Source organism: Prunus dulcis, chromosome 2, assembly GCF_902201215.1.
Source record: "Prunus dulcis chromosome 2, ALMONDv2, whole genome shotgun sequence".
Lineage (NCBI taxonomy): Eukaryota > Viridiplantae > Streptophyta > Magnoliopsida > Rosales > Rosaceae > Prunus > Prunus dulcis.
The window spans coordinates 19982085-20002929 of record NC_047651.1 but is presented as its reverse complement, the minus strand read 5'-3'; the positions used below and the strand labels follow the sequence as shown (position 1 = coordinate 20002929).

Below are 20845 nucleotides of genomic sequence, written 5' to 3'. Positions count from 1 at the left end.
AAGAAACTTCGAATTGTGATCGTAATATTGCCTCACGGTGTTTATTAATTCACATATAGAAGTTTGTAGCTAAAGCGATGTCTAAAGTTCGAATTCCCTCTTCCCAATGTCGATTTATTTTCGAAGGGATGCTTCCATTGATTCCTTTCCTACTTCGCTCTATCTTTGTTTCATGTGGCTATGGGCACATGCCTATAAATATGATCATATTCTTCATTATCAAAACTTGGATTGGATCTAGGGTAATTGCTAGGCATCATCCAAAGAATTAAATCATGGGGCATGCAATTGGTTCCATTGATGTGGGGCCAGTTTTAATGCATGACACGTGCAGGTGAAATAAAGGGCCTGATGAAGGCAGGGTGTCACATCTGCGGCAGGCATCAGTCAGTGGAATCATAATGGTCTTTGATCCCAATGGGGAAAAGAGTGTTCAATTGGCTTCACACATGCAGCATTGCCTTACTTGTTAAATCATGAGACAATTACTCCACCAATTGGCAACTGCATATGCTGTGGTGAATTTTATGTCCAATCCCATTTTCCATGAAGCAGAAAACTTTGAACACTTAAGTTGGCAAACATGAATGCAATTTGGTAAGTTTATTTATTGGGACTGGGAAGAAGTCTTTACCCTAGCTGCTAGGCGGTGCTCCGCATTGATCAGTCGCTCTTGGGCGTGTGACGCTAATACACAATTGTTAATAAGTACAAAACTGCAGAATAACTTTATGGTTCTTCTATTTCTATTTCTCGTGATAGGTTAAGTATTGAGAGAAATAAAAAGAGAATAACACCGAAACGGGGGTAGGGAAATACTTTTCCTGATCTAAATGACTCCATAGGCCATATGCATGATTCATTGATCACCTTTTCCTCCTTCTACTAGTTATGCGAAATGGAGGGTTAGGTGTCGGTCAAATTTGCTATCAAAGATTATGAAAGATGAATGCAGCCTGCAAACAAGTATAAAAAGGAAAGGACCCATTTGCTTTCAGTCTTCAATGAGGTTGTGCCCCTTAAAGTGGGTTAGTCTAATCAGCAATTCCATATATCCCCAATGACACGTCACATCTCCTTGCAGAATATCAACTTACTTACATGTCCCCATATATAGTCTCATTATTTTCATTTCACCCATTATTTAGTTATCACAAAGCCAATTCTCCAGACAAATTCTTACCACTTTAGTTTATGTAGGACTTCTTGTTGTTTCTATATCTTCTCATCTTAAAATCCTGCACAATTGTGCTATTTTTCGAATCAACTAACTCTTAGTTTATTAATAGTTACCTTTATGTTACGAGACGTTTGAAATTTGAAATTCTTATTTTTCGTCGATAAATTTTTATATATTGTTTTCTAATCATTTTGGAAGCACTCCTACAAATTTGCTATCAATCTGACACTTGTTGGACTGGAGGAAGAGGTTAACAAGAACGTGAATAACGCTAATTAGGTTAAATTAGAAGACATGATAAGGGAATAAAGATAATGGCTTGGACAGGATAGATGTTTGCCCATATGACAAGACAATCATCCTACCAGGCATTATGTGGTATCTAACGTGAAATGGCTGAGTAAATGTCCACATACAATCTCCCAATTGAGTTAGGCAAAATAAGAGCTTGAAAGTTGTGTATATGTGTGTGTGAGGTGGGGTGGGTGATCTTGTCATCACCTCAGTGTGGTTGAAAACTTATTTTCTTTCCAATTCCTTTTCAATTTCCAACAATTTAAAATTAATAGGTTATTTGTAGCTCACGTGATTAAGCGTTAGTGTTCAATTTCTTTGCATCGCGAGGCCTTGCGTTTAATTTCCATCTCCTACAATATCTCTCGTACTAAACGCAAGAATTAAATACTGAAACTGAAAAAATAAAATTAAAATGAAGATGTGTACTAACTAGATCTGGAAATGCTAATATAGCACTCCATTATTGTTGAGGAGTTGTTGGGTTCCACCAACAGTTTAAAGATTGTAATGTTAAACTAGGAAGGAGGGACTATAAAAAAGCAAAATGTCTTACTAGCTGAAAAATCAATGACGTTGCCCAAAAAAGGGTCCCCAATTATTCCACTTCAGGTGGGATTGTCCCCTAGGAAGTTGCTTAGTCTAATCAAGAACTCCAAGTATCACCAAAGCATGTATGTATTTGCTTATTGCCAACCTCACATTTCTGAGCTGCTATAGCTTAGCCTAATGCTGATGGGATATATCCTTCGTTCCTCTGACTCCATATGCTTCACCCTTGGTACATACATAGCTATAGCTAGCTAGCTAGGACTTAGATTCATATATATCTGGTGTGAAACCAACCATGATGAATTTGGACTTCATCAAATCAAATTCCTAATTCTTTAGACTTTTTAGAAACCCTAAACCGTATGTTAATTGGGCCAATGAAGGATATGTGGGGATCTCTAACTTATGCTTTACAATTGGACAGTCAACATAAACTCTAGGCCGATGAAGTTTCTATTACCACATTTCAATATGAGCCCAAAGGGCAGGGCTAGAGTTATTATTATTAGGGTGTTTTTTTTTTTTTCCCCAGAACAAGCATAATTTCACTAATAAAGAGGATGTACAAGAAGAACACACCTTAAATAGAGGTTCTTGCATACAATAAATTCGAACTATTACAAATTCAAACCAAGCTTACTCAGAGTTGACAGATAGAGGATCAAGAAGACTTTTTACAGCACTAGTACTATAGAGAGACCATGAGAACAACTGATTCTACATGAACATAGAACTAGAAGCACCAAAAGTGAAAGGGCCTTACCGCTCAACATCCACTTGGCAACAGAATTCCACATCACCCCCAGCATCCCACATGATATCACACCACCCAGTATGAAAGATCCATCTAGATATAGCAACTTTACCTCCTCAACATAAAGGATTTTAAAAGTCAATCTGATTTATTAGTCAAAGGGGTTGGTTCTAGAGGAAAATCCCTGGAATCAAAGGGGTTTGCTGAGAAGAGAGACCAAGAGGAAAGAAGAAGAAGGGAGAAACAAGGTTGGTAGCAAAACCCCATATAACAAGGTTGGTAGCAAAACCAGCAACCCTTTGCGTTGGCAACTTCGTATAAACCCACCTTCCCCAATTTTAGCCTTCAACCCCTTCCCCATCTATGCTTGTTTCCCTAGAATTTTTTTAACAAATATTAAAAGTGCAATATGAGAAACTGGAATTCTGAATAATATTAAGACTAGAGTGCATATGTGGGTTATATAAGTTGATTAGGGCAGTGAGTCCGTTCCCTTACACTTAAGTTTGAATTCCCCTTTCCTTGCATTAGATTATTTGTATATTAAACTACAGTTTGTATACATTTTTATTTAAATTATGCTATTTTTTAACTCACATGTTCTATTTCCTCCCCCCCTCTACTGCCTGACCTTTCAACCTCATCTAAATCATGCAAGTCCAACAGTTTTCAAAATTTTGAAATAAAATGCAGCATTTGAGTTGCAGAGAGGATTTTTAGTCTTTAAAATTTCATATAGGTAAGAATATAGCAAAACTGTTTTTTGGGTGAAAGAATATACCACTGCTTTAGTTAAATATATTTGGTATACAAGTAAATATATAAATATTTTTATAACGTATGCGAGCAGGAAATTTGGAATATTTAAAAACCTAGTACGCTTTGTAGCTTATTCGTATACAAATACTCCTTCTTGACAAAGTTGCAGTTTGTACCAGCCATTAACGACCTTGGACTTTTACCTCCAATAAACTCAACCATCTTTGCAAAATCACTCACCTTCCCTCTACTCCCTTCTTCTCCATATAAATCCTCGACCCACATATACATACACCTCCACACGTGCACCAATCATTTACAGCTGCGTATTCAACAAGAATACCAGAGGGTCTCTGCTCGCCATGGGTTGCTCTGCCTCCCTTCCAGGTAAATCCGTGTGCAAATTGGATCCGTTCGAGCTTTAAATTCTAGGGTTTACTGTTTCAATCGAAATTTTCATGTGGGTGTTGTTATTTTGGTCTGTTTCCTTGATTTCTAAGCTGAAAGAGATTGAATTGACTATTGAGAATGGGTTGTTTATTTATTTAGGTTTTGGGTTTTCAATATTGCTTTGAACTGTGATTACCCTTTTGAGGTCTTTTTTTTTTTTTTTTTTTTCTCGTTTTGAATTTTGATTGAATGGGGATTATTTGCTCAGATAGGAGTTCTTCTGGGCGGTTGGTCGGGCCAAATTCCGAAAACGGTGGCGCTTCTGATGCCAAAAATCTACGCGTGAAGGTATTGTATAGGCTAAATTGAGGCAGTTAATGCTGTTACTGTCACTTATTTCAAGTTGAAAGGGTATGATGCTTGGTTCATTACTAATTTCTGATAATCTGAAAGTTACTGTTGGTGTGGAAAAATGCTAACTTGAGCTTTGTAAGTTAACAGATATGAGTAGTGTGTTTTGATACACCACTGATTTTCTGTATATACGTAAAACATAAGAGAAATGCATCCCCAACAACTTGCAATTGAGAAATATGGTCCAGACATTTATAGAAATGCATTAACATAGTGGCAGACTTATAAATTTTCTATGGAGTTTAGTCAAGCAAAGGACTGCAGTTAAAATATAATAAGATGCATTTAGTGTTGTGATTGAAAAAAGCTTCAAACTTCTGCTTTACAGTTTAAGAGGATTGTTCTTATTTTTGTTTAAGAGAAAAGGACTCTTGAATAAAATTGGTTAAACAAATATTGTATTTAAGATGCTCATTATGATCTGCATAAAACATTTGACTGATTGCAACTAACATCTCGTTCTTGTCACTCTTCAGCTAGTTTTGTTGGGTGATTCTGGCGTTGGTAAAAGTTGTATTGTTCTGCGTTTTGTTCGTGGTCAGTTTGATCCCACATCCAAGGTAAGGAACATGTTACTGTTATATCATATGTTAACCACAAGTAGGTCTCATGATTTTTGCTTTTGAGAGAACGTTTGGTTTATGTCCATGTATTTGGGTTTCATTATCTAGCCTTTCTCTTAAGCTACATAGAAGTTATTATGATGATCATTTTCTCAAATGTGATGGATTTTTTTATAAAAAAAAATTCAGGTGACAGTAGGAGCTTCATTCTTGTCACAGACGATAGCTTTGCAAGATTCTACAACAGTTAAATTTGAAATATGGGACACTGCTGGCCAAGAGAGGTATTTTTGCCGAACATGTATAGATATGTGAACACTAGTTTAAGACTTGTGTATAATGGTTTATGGTGAATTTCATCCTATTTGTTTTGTTCACAAGGCATCCACCTTTGCGCTCTCCTTTACTTTTCCCTGGATACTTTCTCTTGCAATCTAATCCTTTTGCAGGAGAATATTGATTATTGATATCTCCTATTTAGGTATGCTGCATTGGCCCCCCTTTACTATCGCGGTGCTGCAGTTGCAGTGATTGTATATGATATAACAAGTCCAGAATCTTTCAACAAAGCGCAGTATTGGGTTAAGGTATTTTTTCTGACGGTCACAAAAACATTAACCGTGACTTTAAAAAAAAAAAAAATTATTTTAAAATTTTAGGTGTAATTTCTTTTTCTTTTATCCGTAGGTTCTTGTCTCCACATTTTAGCATGTAACAGGGTTGACGGAGGTCAAATAACTTTTGAGTAATGTATGAGGTTACAAAATCGGTATCTAAGATTTTTTACCTCATGGTTGAAGTGTTAGTTATATAGGCTACAGCCAAAATCTAAATTCTAGATAAATATGTAATCGTTATGACAGATTTTTACATGGAATGTCAAATTTTTTGAGATTGTTATTCTGTAACTTATTATCACAGTAGCAAAAGTCATGGTTTTGTTTTGTTGTATGTAACTTTTCTCTGTAAGACTTAAACCCTTAGGATAAGTTTTCTGTTGGCTGACTAAGAAGCTCTAAGGAAGATTTTTGTTGATGCTTAATGATCCGCTTGATATGCGGAAAAAAGTATTCAACGCATTAGAATTTCTACACTCTGGAGAAAGAACAGTTGACTGTATAGCACTAGCAGCTAATAGTTGGATGTTTGCATGTCAATGTGCATTGGGGAAGTTTATTTTTATAGAATGTACAACTTTGCCTTGATAATCTGCCTTGATACGTGGATTTACCAAAGTGGATCTTTTGTTTAAACTACACCTATATTATTTTTAAGTTTTTAAGAACAATTGATAAATATTAGCTCTCTACAGGAGCTACAGAAACATGGGAGCCCTGATATTGTCTTGGCCTTGGTCGGTAACAAAGCTGATCTTCATGAGAAACGTGAAGTTCCTGTTCAAGTGAGTTCATTACCCCTCAATCTAATGCATCTTCTTTCCATGTATTTGCAAAATAGACATTTGTATGACTAAATAAATATTTCTTTTATTGGTGAAGGATGGCATTGAATATGCAGAAAAGAATGGAATGTTCTTTATTGAGACCTCTGCAAAGACAGCAGATAATATTAATCAGCTGTTTGAGGTAAGCCTAGTTACATTGATGTTTTAATAATAGGATTTTTCTGTTGTTGGCCATTCAAATGTTATGAAACTACCAGGCGAACTCGGTATTTACTTCAGATTGCTACCCTTGTAAACCAGAAATGTTAAATGAAATTTTAAACCCTTAAGAGGATATTGTGGACTAGCACATACGCTTCTCTTGACACGATGCCATCAAGGCTTTGAACATCTTAAATCTTCCATAAGTCGAAAGCTCATCTACTAGTTGAAATGCTGACACTGTCTTGTTTTGGCAGGAAATTGCCAAGCGGCTACCCCGTCCAGCCATTTCGTCAACGCAGAATCCATGAAACCCAATTAATTAAAGAACTTGTTCATGTTATGGAGACCTAGTTACGTTTTTTCAATTCTCAATTTGTGTATATTGTGAAATAGTCTGTAACTTTTGCTTTTCAATGGGTTATGGGTTTCAACCGATAGTTTCAGCGCGAAATTCATGATCATAATTGGCACCAAGCAATAACCTGTAAATGGATGCGAACCCACGGTGGCATAGCTGCTGATCCAAGGGTTATACTGTATTAGACATGTTTTGTCAAAGGGTTAAAGCTCAGCTCACACCTGAAAGAAGCTCTTCTCTCTCTCTCTCTCTCTCTCTCTCTCGGTCGAAGCACCAAAGGGAGGTGGCCAGGAACGAACAAATACAAAATGGGAGTAGACAGAAGCCTCCCAGGCAACCAACTAGCAATTAAACAAGAAGCCTGTCTTGCCCCTTGTTATTACAAAGAGGAGTCGACTCAACTCATTGATAGTAGATATCACGCTAGGCATCAACAAGTTTAACAGATTCGTTTATATTATTGGAAAGATGCTTTACTGGCCTCTACGTGTTACAGATGATACATTGAAAAGTTCCACACTATTGTATCAAAACCGTATTTGGAAATTCTTATTGATAACTACTTCGTTTAAGGATCCGGATCTTCTACTCTGATTTTTTCTATCATGATCTGCTTGACTTTCGTTCTTCACATGCCATGTCATTAAAATTTAATCTAAGGGATTTAAACTGGATGGCATCGTGTCAAGTTGGAGTTTGTACAGCAGTGTTTTATTTTTCTTCTTCCTTTCTGTCCTCTAAACCTCTGTAAATACCATATCTTCAAACCTCACGATCTCTTCTATTTCCCCTATCAAGACCAACAAAAAATATATATATATTATATTTCCCCATATGTCCTAGCTTGATTTCCTGGCTGCTACTCACGAGTAGTCTGAAAATTACACATGTAGCACACGTCTTTTTGCTCCAATGATTTTTGCCTTTTTACTAATCGCCTTTTTGGTCTAAGTAACCATCCAACAAGACTTGGACCAATGCGCCTCCTAGATTTGTAGCTTGCTACGGTAACGAAGTCCGCACGGCTATACTATTTACTTAGTAAATAATTAGTATTTAAATATTTGATTAATTAAAAAAATTATCATTTATTAAATAATATAATTTATGAAGTTAATTAAAATATTTAATTATTAACTAAAGAAATAATAATTAAAACATAATTACATATGAAAGTAATTAAATAAGATTAAGATATTATTTAATTACTAAAAAGAAAATTTAAAATAAAAATGTATTGGACCTAAAGATAATAAAATTATGTATATATACTTTATAAAACCTCTCCATGCGAAAATTTGTCGGCACAAATCTATCCCTGTGAAATTTGGCGGCTTAGACCTGCCCCGATGATATTTCGTCAGCACAGTTACTTTCTTCGGACGTCGGAGAGGTCTAATCCGGCAAATTTTACCGAGATAGAACTGCACCGAAGAAATTTCTTCGGGAGAGGTTTTTCCGCTTTATTTATTTTAATTTTAAACATATAAAATTAGTTTTTTACTTTTATTTTTTGGCCAACTTCTTTAGTTTAATATATGTAATTAAGTAATATCTTAGTATTTTTTAATTATTTGAATTAGTAATTAAGTTGTAATTATTATTTCTTTAGTGAATATTTAAATATTTACTCATTTCATAAATTACTTAATAAATAGTAATTAATTATTTTAAATTATTTTGTGAACTTCAATTTTTTTTTTTATACAAAATTAGTATGGGTAAATCCAACTCTCGAACCAAAAACCCTAGCTTCCGAACTTGTTCCAAAACCTTTCTCGAACCTTGAAACCTAATCATAAGCCTGGTAAGGAGTAGATATTTTATTTAAATTTCGAGGCTGAAATCCATTTTTTTGAATACTAAAATATTTGGGTGCCAAAACCAAATTTCTAGGATTTTTATTAAAATATTTAATACTAATTAGTCACTAAAGAAGTAATACTTAAAAGATAATTACTAATCAACGTATTTAAATAACGCAAAGATATTATTTAATTAATAAAAAAATTTAAAAATATATTTTAAGAGTATAGCCGCGCAGACGTATAGCCCTGTGGCTATACTCTATAAAAAGGATTTTCACGGTATGGCCGCCCAACTATACTCTACAAATAGAATATTTTAAATGTATAGAGCGCGGCTATACCTTTAAATAGCATAATCTTGATTTATCTTTTTTAATTACTTTATTTAGTAGTTATGTTTTAATTATTATTTACTTAGTGAATAACTAGTACTTAAATATTTGATCAAATAAAAAAGTTTAAAAAAATATAATTACCGTTTATTAAGTAATATAATTTATGAAGTTAATTAAAAGATTTAATTATTCACTAAAGAAGTAATATTTATGAAGTTAACAAAACCTTTCTCAAGCCTCAAACCCTAATCATAAGCCTACTAAGGAGTAGATACTTTCTCTTCTTTTCCAATGTGGGACTCAAGTTCATGTATTTCAATCAAACTCCAACAAGCAGTTAATATTAGGGAGATTCACTATAATACCCAATATTGGAGCCTAAATTATAAAAAAACCCTATATGAAATGGACTTTAGAAACACACCCAAAACCCATTTACAACATAACAATAAAGCTTTTAACTTCTTTTAAATTACAAAACTGCCATTGATTTCTTAAAACAAACCCAACCCAAAAACCTCATAAAACAGCCCAAAACACTCAATGGGGTATCAAAGTAATTTAATAATTAAAATTAAATTCAATAGGGCCAGCTATTATTTTTTGTGTTTTTTTGGGGTATGTTTATAGAAATTAAATAGTGTAGGGTTTATTTATAGTTTTAGTGCTAAGAATGGGTATTTGACTAAATATCTCTTAATATTATCAAATCACGTTGTGACTTGGATTTAAGTTTAGAGGCTAAAATTCATTTTTGGAATACTAACATATTTGGGTACTAAAACTAAATTTCTAGGATTTTATTAAAATATTTAACACTAAAGAAATAATAATTAAAACATAATCACTAATGAAAGTATTTAAATAAGGCTAAGATATTATTTAGTTTCGGTAAATCCAAGTCTTGAACAAAAATCCTAGCTTCTGAACTTGTTCCAAAACCTTTCTCGAGCCTCGAAACCTAACCATAAGCCTACTAAGGAGTAAATACTTTATTTAAATTTCAAGGCTAAAATCCATTTTTTGGAATACTAAAATATTTGGGTGCCAAAACCAAATTTCTATGATTTTTAATATTAATTATTCACTAAAGAAATAATAATTAAAAGATAATTACTAATGAAAGTACTTAAATAAGGCTAAGATTGATTTAATTAATTAAAAAAAAAATTCAGAAAAACACTTTAAGGGTATAGCCGCACGGCTGTACTCTGTAAATAGAGTATTTTAGAAGTATGTATTTAGTTTTGGTTTAGAAGTATTTTAGAAGTATTTTAGAAGTTATCCTAAAATACGCTATAAATAGAATATTTTAGAAGTATGTATTTAGCTTGCGGTACAATATTCTTAGTCTGTAAAAAAATTAGAAGACAATTACGTATTAATATTTCAAATCCTATGGAATTTCAAAAGTTTTGGTTTTCAAGAAACACAATCCTTGTCGAATTAGGAACCTTGTTATTTTCAAAATATTGTACTTCTTAGTTACGTCTCTTTCTCTTAGAACTTTCCATAACCTAACTATACGCACTTGCTTCAAAAGTTGAGGAACACCATGTCGTCGTCGGCATCAAAGAGTAGGGTTGTGAGGTTGAGGAGCGCAAACAATGAAATATTCGAAGTAGAAGAAGCAATTGTAGCACTGTCCGAGCCCATCAAAAACCTCGTCGACGTCATCGGTGTCAACCATGTGATACCAATGCCAGACGTGAGGTCCAAAACCCTAGCCATGGTGATAGAGTGGTGCAAGTACCATGCTGCTTCTGATCAGGGCCCTAGAAACACTAAAGAACTCATCAAAGAGTGGGAGGAAGAGCTCTACCAAGCTGACCTCGTCATTGATCTCTTATGCGCTGCAAGCTTTCTCTGCATCAAGGACTTGCAAGATCAAATGTTTCAAAGGGTTGCCGATTTGATTAAAGTGAAGACACTTGAGGAGATTTGCCAATTGTTTCACGTCAAAAACGATTTTTCTTCCTAGGGTTAAATGTTAGTTTGTATTTGGCAAATTTTTTTTTAGTTACGAAATTTTGAATGTCATCTTTGATTATTATTATTATTCCTGAATGTCATCTTAACTAGTCGATCAATTCCATAACTAAACCTGTCGTCAAATTTAAACCTTCATTAGAGCATTTCCAGCGGGAGGCCCCTCAGATCCTCATTCGTGTTTCTAGCTCTCCATTCTTTCCAGGGCAAGAGATGGGCTCCACTAACCTGGGCAAGCCCAAAGGCAAGACTTGACTGGGCAAGCTGATCTAGTACTGACATTATTGTGACGTCAGCAAATAATTTAAATAACAAAAAATTGAAAAAAAACCAAATATTTCAGAATATTTTTAAATAAATACCTAGCCATATTCTTCACTTCACACACCAAAACTCTATACAATTCTTCTTTTAATATATTATGTTAATAGTGGTTGCCCTTGAGTTGCCATGACAATGGGTGAAAAACCAACAAAAGAATTGCTAAAACAGGTACTATTCATGTGAAAATGCTCTTAACCTCAAGCACTTCTATCCTATGGTTTAAATTTTCTAGGATTGAAATGACAATTTTTATGGAAATCAAAATAATTATCTCCAAGACCTGATAATTTATTTATTTTTTGTCAATCGATGGAATAAATTTATTAAAGCCGAATTGAAAAGTTTACATCCGCAGCAAGACCTGATTTTATTGATTATATATATCAAGAGAGTTATCTTGCAGATATATTGATAAAAATAGTTTTGCTCAACATATATGTGATCTTAACTATATCCGGTCTCTCTTGATTATTCGAAAGACATGAAATTGCCCAAAAAAATCATTCGAATGCATCATTTCAACCTCAAAGGGAAGCAAATTGGAAAAGGCAGTTGGATGGTCCAGATCGAATTGGAAGCATGAGAGGGACCCGCGGATATCCAAGTGATGCGAAGCTCCACCGGCCACCGTCCATTTTCCATCAACAAAAACACATGAATAAACTGTGTAGTTTTCCCTTTTCTTTATTTAAAAAAAGAAAGAATATAGAAAACGAGTGCCGTGGGGCCTACCTAACTAACTTCATGGCCGCTGATTGGCTGGCTGTTCCACGTCAGTGAGATCGCGACACGTTGCGTTATGTTATTAGGCGCCGGCGAGAACCTGTTCTTTGCCACGCGTAGTTGACTGAGCCTCGGTGGCTTCTTTGTCATTGCTGGCTTAGCTTAGCTAGCCGGTTGTTAATTTGGCTCAAGCCTACTAGGCTCCCGTGGAAACTTTTATTTACCATTTCATTTTTAAGTCATGCATTCTCAATAAAAATCACAATAAATAATTGACTTGATTTTTCTAAAACTTTATTAATTCATTTTGGCAGTGACTTAAATACAAGTATTTTCATGTTAGCAAAATTATAGGTTGTTATTATCAATTGAAGGCCAAATTTAGTTGTGTCACTCTTCTCTTTTGTTTTTGTTTTTGAAATATAGCGAAATCGAGAATTAATTTGTGATTATGTGTGAAGACAGGTTCTCTACCACTCTTTTAAAAGATATTATTAATATGTTTATAATTTTACTTTAAATTATGATATACCAAAATTATAATTAACATGCAAAACTCACGACATTAAAACTGATCACATGCATTCAATTTCTAAGACAATTGCGTATCATTTTAAATTCATCTTCCGTTTATAATTAAGAAATTAATCTGATCTTTACACCATGATCACATTATTTAACCCATAATATAATCTGTACAAATGCAACGTTTTCAAGAACATGGTAAACTTTAAATTGAACTTTGTATTTTTTTTTTAAAAAGATTAATCAAAGAATAACCATAGTAGTAGGTAGGACAATTCATTTATAAGAAAAGAAAACGGTAGAGCAATTTGAGATTTTGGCTTGTGTTGAAGCCGAGTGCAGCCAAGCCGTCTGGTTAATTTATAGATAAATCTTGGGCGTTCTATTGGTAATTATGCGCGGGAATGAAGCTAAACACTCTAGGAGGGAGGACTTGGTTGGTCTACAGAGTTGGTTTGCGCAAAAAGGTCAAAAATACCCCTTTTTCTATTACCTATCTTGACTATTTTGTTTTATTTTTATTTGGTGCTAATTAAGGATTCAATGGATTAAACCAAGGATTAGCTTCCCACTAAAAGTTATTTTTCTGAATGTTCAACCACTAATTCATCTTAAAACTTAATATCAAGTTTGATTAGTTCTTTTACAATGGGAAAATCCCTAACTGGTCTAAAGGGCAATTCTGTCACAAGGCAACTATAAATTTGGTCACAAGTGATCTCATCTGACCTCCTTGAGCTCCCTCAACAGTCAACTCTAAACCAGGATATTAGCAATGACTTCTTAACCTACACTGAAAGCCATATAGAATTCAATCTCATTACTTTTAATTAATAAAATAAATAAATAAATATTAACATTTTATTTTTATGTATAAATAAATATACTCAGACAATTCTCTCCTTCCATTCAGAGTCGGACCCAGACACACCAAACTCCAACGTTTCTCATTACCATATATATGTATAGAGAATAAAGGCTTCTTCCAGCAGCAGCACCATCCATGGCGTTTATTTTCACTTTCCAATTTTGCCCCTTTCTTCCTTGACGTCGCCATCCCAATCCCAATCCCAATCCTTGAATTTCTCTATCTGGGTAGTCTTCATCTCCCTCAAGGCTTCCACTTTCAAGTTCTGCTAGTCCAATTTGCCTCTCAATCGCACATGGGTCCAACAGGAGAAGATCCGAGAAACTCAGTACTGAGTCGACTCGCTGAGTCGGTGAAGACAATTTCCGAGCTGCCCGAGTGCCGGAACGCGTTTAGGAAGATATACGGAAACTTCGTACGAAGGGTCAAGCTTTTGAGTCCTCTGTTTGAGGAGTTGAGGGACAGTGATAAAGCGCTTGGTGTAGAAGAGGTTATAGCTTTAGAATCGCTGGGAGAGGCTTTGAATTCGGCTAAGGAGCTTATCAAGTCGGTCAACCAAGGGAGTAAGCTTTATCAGGTACCGTTCTGTTTGGTTTGTGTTTTCTGTTTTCTGTTTGGTTGCCAAGAAAATGAAGGAAAGGGAAGGAAAACAATATAAAGTTTGGTTTTTGAAGCATTTGATCTAGCTTGCAATTCTAAGGAACTTCAAAGTTCCTAGTTTCTGGAAACACATTATTTAGCCTAATAGGAGTGTAAATGAGGAAACCATGTTAGTGTTGGAATATACTATATAGTCTTAGTTTGATAAGGATTAAGAAAGTTGTCACTCCTGATGTATTGCGCAATTTTTGTCTTGTTTTTTGATTATCAGTCTTCAAGCATGATTTCTCATTAAAGGAAGGAGCAGAATGCTAAAATGATTTTTCATTAAAGGAAAGAACAGAATGCTAAAAGGAAAATGCTTGGTTTTTTTAGTTGTGATTTCTGTTTCTCTTTTCTTTCTCAGGGTTTATTTTCTGTCTATATTCAGAAAAGAAATGAAAATGTAAACAATAGTTTACTTTCTGAACTATTGGGGTCTCTTACTCTTCTCTGTTTATAATGATCAAGTAATGTACTACATATCGTGAGTGAATACTGAATGTAATGATCAATTATTGTACTTTTTGTTTTCCGTAAACAATAGTACAATATTTGTAGTATTGTACAAGACTGCAATGCTTGTGTGTTCGTGCTTTCATTTCATCAAATTCTTATTGAAAATGTAGAAAGTAATATCAACTTAGAAAGCTGGATTTTATATAGTCTTCTCTTATCTGTCTTTGACATCCTCCAAGCTTGATTTTATCAGTTACTTGCATACTTGAACTGAGATGTAGTAGCACTAGATATGACATGTTATTTTCTTGAATAGTGCTGTTGTTGATATGAAACGAATATGAACATCAATAAAATGTTTTCTTTACCAAGATGTATGCTGGTCGCATTTGTTGTATGACTCCGTGCCTTGGCCTTCTTCTTGCCTTGCAAACATATTGGTTTATTTAAAGGTAGACAGTGTTTTCTTTATGTAACAGGCTATGCAAAGGGACAAGATTATTGATAAGTTTCACCAAATGACGGTAAAAATTGAAGCAGCATTGAGTAAAATCCCTTATAATAAATTTGATATGTCAGAGGAGGTTTGTGAACAGGTACTTTTACAATCTACGTTTACATTTAAAGAAGGTTATTATCAGAAATGACTCACCACTGATCTTTTATCTCTTTGCTTTTCTATTTTTTATGCTCTGCTTTTCTGCAATGTGAGAGAAAGCTTTCTCTTTATGAACAAATTGTAAAACGAAATAAGTAGAGCCAAATAGTGGATTATGAATTTTCAAAGTATTTAACAAGAGGTATTACCCTTTTGTAATTTCTTTCAGATTGAACTAGTGCATACTCAATTTAAAAGAGCAAAAGAAAGAAAAGACACCCTTGACTCACAACTAGAGATGGACTTATCCATAGTGGTGGGAGACAATGAGCCTGACCCTGTAATAATAAAAAGACTTTCAGAAATTCTGCACCTCAGAACCATCAACGATCTAAAGAAAGAGTCAGTCGCTTTCCATGAATTGATTATCGCAAGTGACGGAGATGTAGGGGACCACTTTGAAAAGATGCAAGCTCTGCTTAAGAAGCTAAAGGACTTAGTGCTGACAGAAAACCCAGAAGTTGACAACTCTGAACGTGACAAGAGTATGATCAAGCACAGATCTCCTGTTATCCCAGATGATTTCCGATGTCCAATATCACTAGAACTGATGAAAGATCCTGTGATTGTCTCTACTGGCCAGGTACAACCCAGAAGATCTTTCACAAAGTACATCTTTGCCTATTGTGTTCATAGTAGTTGATGCTCTTATTGATCTTTGCAGACATACGAAAGATCCTGTATTCAGAAATGGTTGGATGCGGGACACAAAACCTGTCCCAAAACACAGCAGACATTGTTGCACACTGCCATAACACCTAACTACGTTTTGAAGAGTCTAATTGCTTTGTGGTGTGAGAGCAATGGCGTTGAGCTGCCCAAAAAGCAAGGGAATGGTAAAAACAAAAAAGGAGGATGCAGTGTTTCAGACTGTGATCGAGCTTCTATTGCTTCCTTATTAGAAAAACTAGCAAAAGGGAATTCAGAAGAACAAAGAGCAGCTGCTGGTGAGCTCCGCTTGCTGGCAAAGAGGAATGCCGATAATAGAGTGTGTATTGCTGAGGCAGGGGCCATTCCACTCCTTGTTGAGCTTTTATCCTCCTCAGATCCTCGGACACAAGAGCATGCTGTTACAGCACTTCTCAACCTTTCAATAAATGAGAGTAACAAGGGAGCAATTGTAAATGCAGGAGCGATACCTGATATAGTAGATGTTCTGAAAAATGGCAGCATGGAGGCTAGAGAAAATGCAGCTGCTACCCTTTTCAGTTTGTCTGTTGTAGATGAAAACAAGGTGGCAATTGGAGCTGCTGGGGCTATCCCATCCCTTATAAAACTGCTTTGTGAGGGGACTCCAAGGGGAAAAAAGGATGCTGCTACAGCTATTTTTAATCTCTCAATCTATCAGGGAAACAAGGCGAGAGCTATAAGGGCGGGTATTGTGGCCCCATTAATGAGATTGCTGAAGGATGCAGGAAGTGGGATGGTGGATGAAGCGCTAGCAATCCTGGCAATTCTGGCTAGCCATCAAGAAGGGAAGATGGCAATTGCTCAGGCTGAGCCAATCTCTGTTTTGGTGGAAGTTATAAGAACTGGTTTCCCACGCAACCGGGAGAATGCTGCTGCTGTATTATGGTCATTATGCACAGGTGATATACAGCAGTTGAAACTAGCAAGGGAACTTGGTGCAGAAGAGGCCTTGAAGGAACTGTCAGAAAATGGCACTGACAGGGCCAAGAGAAAAGCTGGAAATGTTTTAGAGCAACTTCAACGAGTCGAAGATTATATTGATCTTTAAAAATCCTTGGGTCTTGGTTCTAATGCATTTCCTAGTACTATTATTAGGATGAAAAAGTGTAGTTTATAGATGTTCTGCAGATAAATCATTGTGTTACTTGTACGGTATGTGTACTATACATTATATTATGGTGACTTAATTCGTGTTGATGTACAAAACAAAGGGATAATTAGAGTATGTGGGCGGGTTTGGCTCACAATAGGGCTGCATCTCAAGTCTTCAGGGTTGTATGTTATTGAAGAGTTTCCATTAGATAGAAATTATGAAAAAGGAAGCAAAAAGGAATCTTGATTCTCGAACAGCTTTTCCAGAACAGTAGAATTGGTCTTCTGCCTTGCAATGGGAAAAGGTAGGTATGGTTTTCGTTTGGTTTTATTTGTTAAAACAAAGGTATGTTTTTTTTTTCCTTCCCTTTTTGGGGTAAAACATGGCAGGTTTGTAAACCTGCATATTTCATGCTTTTCAAACATTATTCATCATAAAAAAACATCATCCAATCTTCTTTTTTCGGGTGAGTCAAATGATGTATTTAAAAAAAATTAAGAACGAACAAGTTGAGAGTATTAGTATGGAATCCGCTGTATATATATACTCGTATATATATACATCCAAACTTGAAAAAATTCAAGGACAAACTGAATTACTCCCTCTAAATCGATATTTGGGACAACAAAAACAGGTTTGAATTAAGCAAGCAAAATTTTACACAAATAAAAATGTATTTATACAAAGGATCAATGCACCCACAACAATGTGAGTCTCGAGTCAAGTTGAGACAAACATCACTAGATTAAGGTTAGTTGGTGTCTTATATGGAGATATGAGGTGGGTGTTAAATTACAAAATAGATATGCAACAACAATATCGTCTCCCTCTTTAGAAGCTGACGTATATTTAAGTGAGGCGAATGTGAGCATGACATTTTTCAAGCAGAAGTATCACATTAATTGTATATTCTTTGTGGATCTAAAGTGTGTTTCCATGAAGTGTGTACTACTTAAAGGTCCAATATATTCTATGACAGTCTATAGATGTCCCAACAACATGATTTCTCTAAACAATTATGGAAATTTGGTTGAAGCATAATGCCCCAGGTCTCGAGAAAGCGATGAAAATTTGACTAAAGCTGGGAGAAATTTAAGTGACTCTAAAAATCTAAGCAAATGGGAAGTTTGTAATTTTATTATTATGATTTTTGCTTTTTATTTTTGTGTTGTTCCTTTAAATATTGATGCAATTTCTTCTCAACTTGACACCACGGCCAATTAGCTACTAGTGTTTCAAGTAACTATAAATTTAGAAAATTTTTAATTATCATAATGTGTACGAACATGACATGAGAGATGGAAAATTCTGCATTTAAATTAGTTAGCTCTTGCCGACACTGTAAGTTTATTCGGCTGGTTTGATCACCAAAACTTTTAGCCAGCGAGATTTGGATTTTTCTGTTTTCTTTTTTTCCTCCTTTCCAACAAAATAAGCTTTTTCTGCTAGGAATAGTTTATGAAATCTACAGGAAATCTAGTCTAATTAGGATAATTAGAAATATGCCTTTAATGCCTAATTGAATTGGAATTCCAACACGCATTGGGTTTAGGACGTTGAGTTTACTTATATTTCTATATAAATAGGAACCAGTTTACTTATATTTCTAAATAAATAGGAACCAGTCCCTAAACTCCCATATTTTATATACTTTGTCGAAGATGATGGATGTCTTACCTACGGAAATTCTTATCGATATTCTTTCGAGATTGTCTGTAAATTCGGCATGTTGCATCAGATGTGTATCTAAAGTCTTGTTAAAGACAGTTGACGACCTTTCTTTTGCCACTCTGCACATGCGGCGTTTACCTGATGTTCATCAAGTACCTCGACTTATTCGTCTTGTTGAACCTACCTTTGATGTACATAAGATGTACCCATTGAAATACGATGGCATTGACTTCACAAAGAGCAGCCATGCAATTGTTTCTGAATTCGTGTCCAGTCTGCGTTGGTATAAGCCTACTTTTGTTTTCTACAACTTGTTTGGCTTTACTGGTCTTCATACGAAGAAAGGAAGGTCATGCTTGTTGGTGAATCCTTTCAAGGGAGAAGTTCTAATACTCCCAACAACGAATGACCTCCAAATTCCAATCAACAGTCTGTGCAATGGTGATACGTACGGCATGGGATTTGATAATATAACCAACACCTATAAGATTGTTCGTGTTTCTTGCCACGAAAAGGACATCAACACCCAAATGGCGGCCGAAGTTTTTATATTGGGGACAAGCTCATGGCGGGAGTTACCCTCAGTTCCTCCTTGCCATCTAACCCAAAAGTCGGCATGTGCACATGGAGACATGCATTGGTTGGTTCGTGGAGATGGCCATGACTCGTCATATGTACGTATACTTTCTTTCGACTTCAAGAAAGAGGAGTTCTATTGGACACCTCATCCTGCCACCTCACAAAAAATGCCGGATATGTTTGATTTTGTTAACCTACTTAATTTCAGGGGTTCTTTGACCCTTGTGGATGCTTCTTCATCAACAGATATGAAGATTTGGGAATTGAAAAATTATGATAACAAAGAGTGGGTACTAAATTACATAATAGACATGCAACAACATCCGTCTCTTCGTTACTTGAAGGGTACTCTTGTGATGTGTCGCACTCTTTTTTATGTATGTGGAGAATGGGAGCATGACATATTTTTCAACCAGGATAACTTCATATTGTTTTTGGATGTAACACGTGTTATCGTGAGTAGTGTACGGCTCAAAGGTTCTACAGTCCATAGTTGTACGGATAGCATGATTTCTCTAAAGAAGTATGGAGATTTGGTTCAAGCAGAGCAAGATATTGAGAGCCTCATATCTGAAGAAAGTTATGAGAATCTGACTAAAACTGCAGAAGCAAGTGGGAGAGATGTGGTTTACTTGAGAACACAGATGGAGACCGCTTGTATTTCTTGAGATGCCAATTGCTAAGAATTCTAACTTGTTTGTAATCTCTTTATCATGATTTTTTATATGTATATACTACAGCGACTTAATCAGTCTTACTATGAAGCAGTATCCTTGATGACAGTCATATCAGAAATTCAGTGATCAAGTTCTGCAGAAATGCCGAGTAACACTGAAAATCAACTAACACGAGGATTCCTCTTATGTTATCAAGACGGCTTTAGGTTTGTGTTTCTTCAAAAGCAACACTTTTCAAATATTCCATAGGATTTCCATACCTAGCTAGATTTGGATTTCTTCTTCTTCTTCTTCTTTTTTTTTTTTTTTTTTTTTTTTTTCCGAAACCAAATATGACAGGACCCAACCCAATTTCCACTTTGAAATTCGAGCCAAGTCCTGTGCGTGTCCGACACCTGGCGAATGTCGGGCACAATTGTCCTTTTTACCCTTCTTACTTCAATTCTTCTTTAAAATTGCCTTAGACTTCTGCCGAAAATTCGGCAGAGTCTCCCCTGTATTTTTGACTTATCCCAAAATTTTCACCTGTCGAACAATCTCAAAAACCCTACCAACAGCCAGACTAAGTCAACAAACAGATTCCAACCTCAGTTCCTTATGTTCAACATGATATCAGAGCATTTTCTAGGGTTTTCAAGGTTGCAAGGATTTTCTGCAAAACTTTACCTTGGCGCGGAAACTATAATTGGCCCGGTGGTGGATCCCGCGTACTTCTACGGCCTGGGGGCGAAAAACAAGTTGAAAATGTGAGTGGACCAAAAATAATGTTCTTCAAAAATAATTCTCATAAACATAATATCCCCCATTGTAAAAAAAGAAATTTAAGTAAATAAAACTGAATACTTACTTTCTACATCACGCATAGTCAATTCAAGGCATTCTATATCAGTCATATTCAAGCTCGAAAGTTTCATACAAAAACCACTGAATTCAA

General features: G+C 35.3%; 4 protein-coding genes across 4 annotated transcripts; all 4 read left to right on the top strand.

Moving 5' to 3' along the window:
- Positions 1 to 3644: 3644 nt before the first annotated feature.
- On the top strand, positions 3645 to 7448 carry LOC117619970 (ras-related protein RABF1). The gene is made up of 8 exons (XM_034350047.1): positions 3645 to 3926; positions 4198 to 4277; positions 4820 to 4903; positions 5096 to 5190; positions 5388 to 5493; positions 6219 to 6308; positions 6406 to 6492; positions 6770 to 7448. Exons 1-8 carry the CDS (start codon positions 3902 to 3904, stop codon positions 6821 to 6823), a joined length of 621 nt encoding a protein of 206 aa, XP_034205938.1. The 5' UTR covers positions 3645 to 3901; the 3' UTR covers positions 6824 to 7448.
- A 3123-nt stretch (positions 7449 to 10571) lies between these two features.
- Positions 10572 to 10997, top strand: LOC117618344 (SKP1-like protein 1A). The gene has a single exon (XM_034347933.1). The coding sequence runs from the start codon at positions 10572 to 10574 to the stop codon at positions 10995 to 10997; it is 426 nt and encodes a 141-aa protein (XP_034203824.1).
- A 2431-nt stretch (positions 10998 to 13428) lies between these two features.
- Positions 13429 to 17257, top strand: LOC117618914 (U-box domain-containing protein 14). Its single transcript, XM_034348683.1, has 4 exons — positions 13429 to 14022; positions 15023 to 15139; positions 15371 to 15784; positions 15866 to 17257. The coding sequence occupies exons 1-4, from the start codon at positions 13741 to 13743 to the stop codon at positions 16937 to 16939; spliced, it is 1887 nt and encodes a 628-aa protein (XP_034204574.1). The 5' UTR covers positions 13429 to 13740; the 3' UTR covers positions 16940 to 17257.
- Positions 17258 to 18645: 1388 nt separating this feature from the next.
- On the top strand, positions 18646 to 19902 carry LOC117618343 (F-box/kelch-repeat protein At3g06240-like). The gene has a single exon (XM_034347932.1). The coding sequence runs from the start codon at positions 18646 to 18648 to the stop codon at positions 19900 to 19902; it is 1257 nt and encodes a 418-aa protein (XP_034203823.1).
- The last annotated feature ends 943 nt before the right edge of the window (positions 19903 to 20845 follow it).